This window comes from Salvelinus fontinalis, chromosome 28, assembly GCF_029448725.1.
Source record: "Salvelinus fontinalis isolate EN_2023a chromosome 28, ASM2944872v1, whole genome shotgun sequence".
Lineage (NCBI taxonomy): Eukaryota > Metazoa > Chordata > Actinopteri > Salmoniformes > Salmonidae > Salvelinus > Salvelinus fontinalis.
This window is the reverse complement of record NC_074692.1, coordinates 25,107,047-25,119,625: the sequence shown is the minus strand read 5'-3', so window position 1 is coordinate 25,119,625 and position 12,579 is coordinate 25,107,047. Positions and strand designations below refer to the sequence as shown.

At 43.5% G+C, this 12,579-nt stretch overlaps 1 protein-coding gene across 4 annotated transcripts in view; it reads left to right on the top strand.

Moving 5' to 3' along the window:
* Nucleotides 1-12,579, top strand: part of LOC129826494 (solute carrier family 23 member 2-like) — a 63,615-nt gene that overhangs the window by 18,056 nt on the left and 32,980 nt on the right. Inside the window, exon 2 of one of the 4 annotated variants that reach the window (XM_055887280.1) lies at nucleotides 11,423-11,471. The exons of 2 other annotated variants lie outside the window; for them this stretch is intronic. In XM_055887280.1, the coding sequence (XP_055743255.1) occupies nucleotides 11,423-11,471 (49 nt within the window). Of the gene's footprint in view, nucleotides 1-11,342; nucleotides 11,472-12,579 lie in introns of all 4 variants that reach the window. One more of the 4 variants, XM_055887282.1, reaches the window with a different exon arrangement.

Below are 12,579 nucleotides of genomic sequence, written 5' to 3'. Positions count from 1 at the left end.
TTTCAGGATGTGAAGTAGCATGTTAGAGAATAGTACTGGTTTCCGAATTGCATTTCAGTTATGCGTCAGTGGTTATGCACGTTGAGTTCTTGTTCATGTGAGAGGGGAAGATGTAGTAGGATGTCCCTTGGGGGTATCTGTACCTATGTATGACATGCGAGGGTTAGGTTAGTATACATGCTGGAGCTAGAACCTCGTTGCCGTGCATCCTTATTTTAGATAATACTACAGCCACCTGTGCTAAAAACATGCTCTGAGATGGAGCTGGTCACAGGAATGTACAGGTAGCGCTTTGCCAGGTGGCTGACTTTGGGGAACATTTTTTTGGGGGGGGGGGGTGGATCTTCCACCAGTCCAGTGGATTGGTTTCACTGTCAGCATTAGGAGACTGAAGGTAGCAGCTGAGTTCCTATTCTACAAGCTGTATTTCAGTAAGACCTGGGGTGGTTGAGCATGGCTTTATGAAAAAACTGCGCAGTGACTTTCTCTTTTTAGCTGTCAGTTGTGGTGAAGCAGCAGCAATGTCTCCCTGTGGGTTTTCATGTCCCTCCTTGACCGTCTCTGAGACAGCTCTTGCTTTTATGTGGCCCACCTTCTCCTCTTTGATGTAATGTGTTTTAAACCGAGGGTCGACCAACGAGGCTATGTCCAGGAGGTCATCTGTGGCTAGGTCATCATATTTCTCAGTCCATGACTATCGTTTTGATGTTTTGGGTGAGCTCTGTTTCACCATCAGGTTTCATGACCTCTGTATTGAACAGGTGTAGTACTGGCTTCAGGTAAGACACACTGACATGACTCACCAGACAGAGCATCTGTGTAGGTGGGAGCTAAGTGCCGGATCTTCTTGTCACTGGACAAGACCTGTGAAATGGCTTTCTCCTGCTCCAGTACTCTTTGCACCGTCTTTTGGCATGATCCCCACCTGGTAGGCGACTCTGTCACCAACTTGTGCTGGGGTAGGTGTGTTCTTTTTGAGCAACAGCCCGGTCTCTTCTTTTTCCGCGAATAGGACAAGGCACCTACCAGTTTCTAACACACTCAATTGCTCGATCCACCCGTTTGTCTCTACCCACTCTCTCTAAGAGGAATCAAGAGATTTTAATAAAATGTTAAAATCGCAATAATCCCTTTAGTTATGTACAAATGTAATATTTAATTTAAATCAGTTAATGATGAAAAATACACATTTACACAATCACTTCAATATACACAATTGACAAAGTTACTTACCAAAGGCCAAGTGCAGATGATGTCCAAAACATTGCAGTCGGGTTGATTTGAGCAGCCTTCACCACGTTCGCACCACTATCTGTTGTAATGCAGACCTGTCTGTCTTGACTGAGTCCCCAGGAGCGGCAGGTAGCCTAGTGGTTAGAGCGTCGGAACAGTAACCGAAAGGTTGCTAGATCGAATCCACGAACTGACGAGGTAAAAATCTGTCGTTCTGCCCCTGAACAAGGCAGTTAACCCACTGTTCCTGGGCCGTCATTGTAAATAAGAATTTGTTCTTAGTTAAATAAAGGTCAAATAAATAAAAAGGAGGTGAGCGTCAATGAGCCCCTCTGCTATAGTTTCGCCCGTGTGGTCGTCGGAAAAGTATGATGTTTGAAGGCATTTATTTAGAAGATTCCAGTCTTTGTCAATATAGTGAGGCTCTGACATGCGACTAGACCGCAGATCGGTAGTAGTAGCAAAATATGTCTATTTTTATTATTTTATCCCATTTTCTCCCCAATTTTTGTGGTATCCAATCGCTAGTAATTACTATCTTGTCTCATCGCTACAACTCCCGTACGGGCTCGGGAGAGACAAAGGTCGAAAGCCATGCGTCCTCCGAAGCACCACCCAACCAAGCCGCACTGCCTCTTAACACAGCGCGCCTCCAACCCGGAAGCCAGCCGCACCAATGTGTCGGAGGAAACACCGTGTACCTGGCCCCCTTGGTTAGCCCGCACTGCGCCCGGCCCGCCACAGGAGTCGCTGGAGCGCGATGAGACAAGGATATCCCTAACGGCCAAACCCAGACGACGCTATGCCAATTGTGCGTCGCCCCACGGACCTCCCGGTCGCGGCCGGCTGCGACAGAGCCTGGGCGCGAACCCAGAGACTCTGGTGGCGCAGCTAGCACTGCGATGCAGTGCCCCAGACCACTGCGCCACCCGGGAGGCGCAAAATATGTCTTTTAAGCTGTTCCTCAAATGTTTCCCTATACTCGGCGTAGAGTTTAGGCAGTGCGGCGTGAGCAAAGTGTTTGCGGCCAGGGAGCACGTATCTGGGGTCAATTAAATTGATAGGCCTCTTGAAACCTTCCTTTTCGACTGTGTTAATTGGTAGCATGTCCTTAGCAATGCAATGCATAATAGCATTGTGGTGTCTTTTCGATGTTTGCTCCTAGGGCATATACGCTGTCAGTGTTGACTGCTTTGGGCTAACATCCCTAGATTGGCTGGTGCTTGAGAGGCATTTATCAATACCGTGGAGCAAACTCAAACTTTCGGCATGTTCCAAAGAGGGATTTGTCTTCAGATGGTTTAAAAAGGTTTGTCGTATTACCAGACTTGGTAGCCACCTGTCTACAGCACAATTTGCACCGAACATTGCTCTTTGTTGGACTTCAAAAAGCCAAACCACTTCCAAATAACTGAAACGGTTGAACCAATTTTATCAATAATTTCTTCGTTGGAAGCTGCTCCTTCTCCATGGCTATCATTGCCACTTTTTGCCTACATCACTAATTTTTCATAGTTAATAGTGGCTACTCCATCGCTCGAGGTGCAAAGTGGTTTTTAGTGGGCGTATACCTCTCCACGCGCATATTGTCACTTCTCCGCACGTTCATGCTGCGTCAGAGGTGAACTGGACTACTGTACCTAATTATTCACATTATTAAAAATGTATCTATATGTTTTTATATCGTTATTAAGGGAAGTAATTACCTCTAATTATTGATTTATAGCCCAGCCCTAGTGTGTACTGTACTATATGGGCTTGGATTCCATGGATAGCTGCTCTGTCACAGTAGACCACACACACCCTTTCTGCCCGCTGTCTTTCTTTAGTATTTAACGCCTTTTGTTGCAGGTGTACTGTATAGATGGTTTAAACCAAGTCATATTTTATTAGTATTTAAGCTCTTTGTGATGGGCTGTATAGCAGTGGAGCATTAACATAGTGTAATAGGCCTTTCCTGGGGTGTTGGCATTCTTTAATTCCCAGACTCTGAGTCGGTGACAGTCGGGGTCTATTGTGGTTAGATACTGCCCCCCCGACAGAGTCAACTAATGAAACAGCAACACCAGCTACTGTAATGGAAAGGACCAGAGGGATTTACAGCCAATAGCTCTTATCCCCTGTAAGGAGGGAGGTGTCACAATGCCACTCTCTGTCACGCTGCTATTCTCTACAACTGCTTACATGTAGATTTGTTAGAATTTTCCAGAAAGGAGAGTTGGCCGTCTTGTCTCTGTTCTGTATCTCAAAGGATAAGAGCATTGAGTGGCTGCACCAGCAGTAGATACAAGAAGTGTTGTAGTCTTGACTCTTGTTTAATTCAAACTGTGTGTTTCTGTTGCTAAAACGAATGAGTGTTAAAAATTATTCCGGAGAAGAGTGCCGACGCTTTTCTGGACCAGGTGGCAGTGTCTTCTATTGTCTGACTCTTGTTGCTGGTGAAGCCTGCCACAGCAATTCTGTTTTCACTGGGAGCTCAGCGGTGGTGGCGCTGTGGGTGTAAGGGGTTGTGGGTTTTGAAGCTTTGAGGCTGACAGAAAGAGAAAGGACAGCCCCCATCCAATATACAACACATACATACACACCCCAGCATGGTTCTGTGGCCTCTGACCTCTCCAACCAATGCCCTATTGATCCTTTGACCCTTATAAATAAAAGGCTCTGCCTTTCATAGGTGACTTAACATGCCCTGTCTGCAACAGACAATGTGGAGTTCCATAAGCTAAGTAAGTGTATGGGGCAGTGGTTCCCAAACTGTGGCGGGAGGGGTCGGCAAGGGGGAGTGCCAAAAGTTTGACCTCAGTCCGGCTTTAAATTTACTCTTGAATGTTGTAATAGTAGAATGTACAAGACACAATTTTGATATTTGGTAGTGTGTCATCTTAGTCATTGCATACCTTAGAGAACTATTTATAACTTGTCAAATGTCCAGATCAACTAGTCCATGTCAGCTAACGTTTTTTTTAGGCCAAAATATATAATTTTTCTCATATCACATTAATACACATTAGACATTGCAAAATGTATGGAATTGCAAGAAAATGTGCAGGAAATAAGCTCTAAAATGGCTAAATTCTCTCCACCAACGAGGGGTGTGCCTAGTTTGTCATGAACAATGCTTGTTAAATAAAAATAAACAATGCTTGTGCCCATAGAAATAGACGTGGCGCATGCAGGGGGTGCATGAGATGTTCCCCAATGCTGGATGGGGGGCCCTGAGTGAAAAAGTTTGAACCCCTGGTGTAGGGGTTAAGACTTCACGCATACGTTATCTGCTAGTGTGTAGACAGAAAGCATAAGGGAGTCGGCATTATGTAGTTCTGGCCTAGACAAAAACACAGCCAGGACCCATTTGTGTCTGTTTTGAGGAATTGAGGATGCCGTGTGTGCATGCCTGTGTGGGAGGAGATTTCAACCTGTAAATGGAGACGCTGGATGATATTTTTGAGTCCTCTCCATTTCCTGTACTCATGCCAAAGTTAATAATAATCAAATATATTTTGAGGGACTCAGGAGTGCATGGCTGCTTCCCAGTCTTTCACTGTGTAGATTATAATGACACCAGATTATCACCAGATTATGAGGTTATGACAGATTAAATCCCATAGACATCTTTGAGACCTTTCAACTGATGAATAGAAATCACTCCGTCTCTCTTTCCATATAAGCATACAGTGGCAAGAAAAAGTATGAACCATTTGGAAATAACTCAATTTCTGCATAAATTGGTAAATATGCATTCAATATAGACAAAAATACAGTAACTTGTGTATTAGTTTAATCACACTGTGTTTGTCTGTTGTTGTTGTGACTTAGATGAAGAACAGATCAAATTTTATGACCAATTTATGCAGAAATCCAGGTAATTCCAAAAGGTTCACATACTTTTTCTTGCCACTGTATAACACAGTCTTTTCCAATCCATTCTTTATAAACCTCCAGCCAGTCCTTGAATGTTTTTGCTCACCTGATTCAACTAATCACTAAACCCTTGATTAGTATTTGAAGCTATTAGATACCAAATGTGATCTATCTCTGAATTTGCCATGATACAACAGTGTATCAGTATATTGTCAGCTGCCTAACTTCAATAATAAAGTATTGATACCAGGAGGTGTGTACAGATGTATCTTTCTTGCGAAGACTTGGCCATGCTTAACTTTAGACAAACATCTGGTGGACTGGGACACACACACACACACTAGAGCTGGGGGCGATAAACCGAAAATTATCGACACCGACTATATCAATCCCTTATCGCAGGCATTTTGCTGATATAGTTCATTACAATAAGTAGCCTATACTAAAGAAATGTAAAGTATGAAATAAGTTTGCTAATATGAGTGATACTTTAAAAAAAAAAGTGTGACAATTGATGACTACAACCATCAAACTAGTAGTTTTAAAAGATCATTTAAAACAACGTAATGTTATAAACTTATGGTTCTATTTATCGTTATTGCATCAATTCAGGATATGTATCACGATAGGAATTTTTGTCCATATCGCCCAGCTCTAATAGACACATCTGCCATCTGGTTGGCAGGGATTGTTTTCCTCCTCCAGTGGAATCTTACACTGATGTAACACAGTTCAGGTTACCATGGTGATGGAGCCAGCACTGTCAACCCAGGGTATTCTGAGTAGGGTAACAGTTAGCGATACAAATGTCTCTTCAAAATCATTACTGGTCACATACAGTTGAAGTCGGAAGTTTACATACACCTTAGCCAAATACATTTAAAGTATTGTTTTTCACAATTCCTGACTTTTAATCCTAATAAAAATTCCCTGTCATAGGTCAGTTAAGATCACCACTTTATTTTAAGAATGTGAAATGTAAGAATAAAAGTAGTGATTTATTTAAGCTTTTATTTTTTTCATCACATTCCCGGTGGGTCAGAAGTTTACATGCACTCAAATGGTATTTGGTAGCATTGCCTTTAAATTGTTTAACTTGGGTCAAATGTTTCGGGTAGCCTTCCACAAGCTTCCCACAATAAGTTGGGTGAATTTTGGCCCATTCCTCCTGACAGAGCTGGTGTAACTGAGTCGGGTTTGTAGGCCTCCTAGCTTGCACACGCTTTTTCAGTTCTGCCATAAATTTTCTATAGCATTGAGGTCAGGGCTTTGATGGTCACTCCAATACCTTGACTTTGTTGTCCTTAAGCCATTTTGCCACAACTTTGGAAGTATGCTTGGGGTCATTGTCCATTTGGAAGACACATTTGCGACCCAAGCTTTAACCTGATGTCTTGAGATGTTGCGTCAATATATCCAAATAATTTTTGTCCCTCATGATGCCATCTATTTTGTGAAGTGCACCAGTCCCTCCTGCAGCGAAGCACCCCCACAACATGATGCTGCCAACCCCGTGCTTCACGATTGGGATGGTGTTCTTCGGCTGGTGTTCTTAGGCTTGCAAGCCTCCCCCTTTTTCCTCCAAACATAACGATGGTCATTGTGGCCAAACAGTTCTATTAAGTACGATCTTTGTCCCCATGTGCAGTTGCAAACCGTAGTCTGGCTTTTTTTTATGGAGGTTTTGGAGCAGTGGCTTCTTCCTTACTGAGCGGCCTTTCAGGTTGTCGATATAGGACTTGTTTTACTGTGGATATAGATACTTTTGTACCTGTTTCCTATAGCATCTTCACACGGTCCTTTGCTGTTGTTTTGGGATTGATTTGCACTTTTCACACCAACGTACGTTCATCTCTAGGAGACCGAACGCATCTCCTTCCTGAGCGGTATGAGGGCTGCGTGGTCCCATGGTGTTTATACTTGCATACTATTGTTTGTACAGATGATCGTGGTACCTTCAGGTGTTTGGAAATTACTCTCATGGATGAACCAGACTTGTAGAGGTCTACAATTTTTTTTCTGAGGTCTTGGCTGATTTATTTTGATTTTCCCATGATGTCAAGCAAAGAGGCACAGAGTTTGAAGGTAGGCTGTGAATTACATCCACAGGTACACCTCCAATTTACTTAAATTATGTCAATTATCCTATCGGAAGTGTCTAAAGCCTTGACTTAATTTTCTGGAATTTTCCAAGCTGTTCAAAGGCACAGTCAACTTAGTATATGTAAGCTTCTGACCCACTGGAATTGTGATACAGGGAATTATATGTGAAATAATCTGTCTGTAAACAATTGTTGGAAAAATGACTTGTGTCATGCACAAAGTAGATGTCCTACCCGACTTGCCAAAACTATAGTTTGTTATCAAGACATTTTTGGAGTGGTTTGAAAAATGAGTTTTAATTACGTGTGTATGTAAGTGTATAGTGTATGTAAACTTCTGACTTCAACTGTATTTAGCAGATGTTATTGCGGGTGTAGCGAAACGCTTGCGTTCCTGGCTCCAACAGTGCAGTAGTATCTAACAATTCACAACAATAGACACAAATCTAAAAGTAAAAGAATGGAATTAAGAAATATATAAACATTAGGATGAGCAATGTCAGAGTGGCATTGACTATAAAATACAGTAGAATAGAATACAGTATATACATATGAGATGAGTAAAGCAGTATGTAAACATTATTAAAGTGACCAGTGATTCTATATCTATGTATATAGGGCAGCAGCCTGTAAGGTGCAGGGTGGAGTAACCGGGTGGTAGCCGGCTACTGATTGCTATTTAACAGTCTGATGGCTTTAAATCTTCTTCAGGATCGGTGGGTCCCCTGCGGGACGGTTGAGCTAATGTAGGCTAATGCGATTAGCATGAGGTTGTAAGTAACAAGAACATTTCCCAGGACATACACATATCTGATATTGGCAGAAAGCTTAAAATCTTGTTAATCTAACTGCACTGTCCAATTTACAGTAGCTATTACAGTGAAATAATACCATGCTGTTGTTTGAGGAGAGTGCACAGTTTTGAACAAAGTTATTAATAAACAAATTAGGCACATTTGGGCAGTCTTGATACAACATTTTGAACAGAAATGCAATGGTTCATTGGATCAATCTAAAGCTTTGCACATACACTGCAGCCATCTAGTGGCCAAAATTCCAGCCCAGTTGCAATTTAGATAATACATTATGGCCTTTCTCTTGCATTTCAAAGATGATGGTACAAAAAAAAATACCCCCAAAAGTTTTTTTCTTTGTATTATCTTTTACCATATCTAATGTGTTATATTCTCCTACATTCCTTTCACATTTCCACATACTTCAAAACTTTCTTTCAAATGGTACCAAGAATATGCATATCCTTGCTGCAGGGCCTGAGCTACAGGCAGTTAGATTTGGGTATGCCATTTTAGGTGAAAATTGGGGAAAAAGGGGCAGATCCTTAAGAGGTTTTAAGATGTCCCAGCTTTCATGCCCCTGCACTGACCTCACCTTCTGGATGGCTCGGGTGGATGATGTCCTTGATGATCTTTTTGGCCTTCCTGTGACATCGGTTGGTGTACTGGAGGGCAGGCAGTGTGCACCACCCTCTGGAGAGCCCTGTGTTTGCAGGTGCAGTTGCCATACCAGGCGGTGATACAGTCCGACAGGATACTCTCAATTGTGCATTTGTAAAAGTTTGTGTGTCTTGGCAGCCAAGCTGAATTTCTTCAGCCTCCTGAGGTTGAAGAGGCGCCGTTGCCCCTTCACCACACTGTCTGTGTTGATGGACCTTTTCAGATTCAGTGGTGTTTTCACCGAGGAAATTGAAGCTTATCACCTTCTCCACTGCGGCCCCGTTGATGTGCAGTCATGGGTGACCAGGGAGTACAGGAAGGGGCTGAGCACGCACCCTTGTGGGGCCCCGGTGTTGAGGATCAGAAAAGTGGAGGTGTTGTTTCCTACCTTCACCACCTGGGGGCGGCCCATCAGGATGTCTAGTACCCAGTTGCACAGGTCGGGGTTCAGATCCAGGGATGTTGAAGGCTGAGCTATAGTCAATGAACACCATTCTTACATAGGTATTCCTCTTGTCCAGATGGAATAGTGCAGTGTGATGGCGATTTGTCTGTGGATCTATTGGGGCCATATGCAAATTGAAGTGGGTTTAAGGTGTAAGGTAGAGGTGATTTATCCTTAACTAGCCTTTCAAAGCACTTCATGACAGAAGTGAGTGCTACGGCGTGATAGTCATTTAGTTCAGTTACCTTTGCTTTCTTGGGTACAGGAACAATAGTGGCCATCTTGAAGCAAGTGGGGACAGCAGACTGGGATAGGGATAGATTGAATGTGTCTGTAAACACTTCAGCCAGCTGGTCTGCACATGCTCTGAGGATGCAGCTAGGGATGCCGTCTGGGCCAGCAGCCTTGCGAGGGTTAACACGCTTAAATGTCTTAGTCAGGTCGACCATGGAGAAGGAGAGCCCACAGTCCTTGGGAGAGGGTCGTGTCGGTGACACTGTTATCCTCACAGCCGTTTTAGCTTGTCTGGGAACAAGACGTCGGTGTCCGCAACGTTTCTGGTTTTCCCGTTGTAATCTGTGATTGTCTGTAGACCCTGCCACATAAATCTCGTGTCTGAGCTGTTGAATTGTTACTCCTTTGTCTCTGTACTGACGTTTTGCCTGTTTGATTGCCTTACGGAGGGACTAACTACACTGTTTGTATTCGACCATATTCCCAGTCACCTTGCTATTGTTAAATGTGGTTGTTTGCGCTTTCAGATTTGTGCGAATGCTGCCATCTATCCACGGTTTCTAGTTTGGGTAGGTTTTAGTAGTCACAGTGGGAAAAACATCCCCTATACACTTCCTGATTAACTCTGTCACAGTGTCTGTATATACGTCAATGTTATTCTCAGAGGCTACCCGGAACATATCCCAGTCCGCGTGATCTAAACCATGCTTCAAGATTGATTCCGATTGGTCAGACCAGCTTTGAATAGACCTTAGCACGGGTACTTCCTGTTTTGAGTTTCTTACTCCTTCCTGTCTGTTTCTCTCTCTCTCTCTCTCTGAATTTCTATTTCTGTCTATCACTCTCTCTCTACACATTCTAATCCTCAGGGTATGTACTTTTGTTTATAAAGAAGTTGTCTTTTGGTTGTTTAAGGACTGTCATCTTTTTCATTCCTATTAACTGTAGTCATAGGACTATCCCTCTGGGTGAAGGTTGAGGTTATTCTAGGTGCTGTAAAGTTTTGATTTCCTATTCTTGTACATTTCACTTCTGTTTCTCTAGAACTGCAATGACCGAGGAGTCTTATAACTGACCGTAAACACACTCGCACACCACATTCTTTTGTGACTATTGCTGACATTAAAATAACTATTCACACAATGTTCTTTTGTCCCCTATAAGACGACATGAACAAAGATGATCTATTATATCGACAAGATAGCCGAGTGACCGCTCTAACAATTGAAATTCATGTCCTCAAGGATTGAAGGCAGGTGGATCAGGTGAGACATTCTAGTCAATGAGAGGGCAGATACGTGTATGAACAACAGGCAACTAAGTAGTTGCCGGAATGCCACGTGCATCCACTTATCAGTACTTTTGTAACAGCCTAAACATTACAAAACTTCTGTTTATCAAATAAGCCTCATGTAATTCTACACTCTCCATAGACCTCCACACACAAAAGGGCTGATCTCACGCGGACAGATTTTGGGCAGAGCAAATGCTCTCGCTTCGCCTCTTCCTCTCTGACATGAATGAACACTGAATTAACTCTCCCTCACACAACCCCCACACCCCCCACCAACACACACATTGAAACGTGTACCCTTCAGCATCCAGGGTTGGAGTTGGGGAGTGATGTGCTACCACACAGAGGAGCAGGTGGATGGAATGTTGTCAACACAGACTCTCCTCCACCTCCATGGCTCGCGCACGCACGCACACGGGGGAAACAGAGCCGTGTTAGTTTCTCACAAATACCACTGTGGCCTATGGGACAACTACATACACCACTGTAGTTTACTATGGGACAGACTGCCACTGTAGGACAGCCTGTTAGGGAATATTATTTCCATGTCACAAAAATGTGTGCCTGTGTGATAGGTCTATAGCTGGAGAGGGAGGGACAGAGGATTGAAACCAATCAATCTCATGAATTACCTGACTGATGAGCGGTTAATGAATGTTGGCTGTCACATTAACAACTATCTTGCCCCCTTACCCCTCACCTGCCCGCCCCCCCCTCAGCTCTCTCCTCTCTCTCCATCTCTTTCTATCTCGCTTCTCCCACCTGCCCCTCCTCTCCCTTTTTCACCCCTTCCACACAGATGCACCCCGCTGCCCAGCTCGACAGGAGCGATGGGATGTGTCAACTAGGTACTTCACTTACCAACATTTAACACTGACCAGGGATGAGGGGGGGGGGTTAGAAAACAGGAGGGGGGGGGGGGGGGTGATGTCAACTAGGTACTTCACACATTATCCAACACTCCACATGAAGAAAGTAGGGAGGGGGGAAGAAGAGGGGAGGATGGGAGAAGGGTTGGGATATAATAAAGGTGGGAGAAGCTCAGGGCTGGTTTCTCAGAACTAGATTGAAGACTCACTCCAGCAAAAAAAAAAAAAAAAAAAAAAACGTTTCCTGTTGAATAACAATATCCCCAGGATAAATACAGTAATGTACACACACTTAAGGGTATAAAAAAAAAACATTGTTTTGAGCAAAAAAAAAAAATATATATATATATATATATATATATATATATATATAATTTTTTATTTTTTTTGACAAGTGCAAACTTCATGGAGTAGGCCATTCAAAGAGTTGGTGTCTGATGGTGCCCTCTGTCATCGGCCTTCCCCCTCGGTTGAGGAGCAATTGAGAACAAAAGAGGAAGTCCCATCCACCTCCCCTTCCCCATTTGTGGGATGTCAGAGGACTCCTGGGCCACCTATTGAGATGTGCCTTTTGGTGATAAACTGAAAAGGAGACTGGAGTTGGACTTTGCTTACTCCTAGACTAAAATGTTCTCTGGAGAATAGGCTTAATCTGTCATTTTTAAAGCTGGGGAGAGGGTGTTGAGAGGAAGGTTAAGTCTGACAGAAGGCCTTGTACAAGTTTAGAAAGATAGTGAAAGATAACATGCAGGGATAGACACAGCCAAAGTTCTTGTGTTAAAGTATAGAGTAGGGGTGAGACCGGGACTAGTCACAGGGCTAGACTGAACCCAAGGCATTGTCTTACATAAAATGGAGTTGAGATGACACCAGAAATAACACACCACTGCCTGAGACCAACAAACTGACCTCCCTCTCACACCTCTTCCTTACGCTTTTATCCCTTTCTCACCCTCTTCCCTCTTTCCCTCCTCAATCTCCTCCTCCATCCTTCCATCTCTGCTCTCCTATTGTACCTGTCGACTCTGTTCTTCTTTCCACCCTGTCCCTCCCCCTCTCTCTTTCTCTTCCATCATCCCCCATCCTC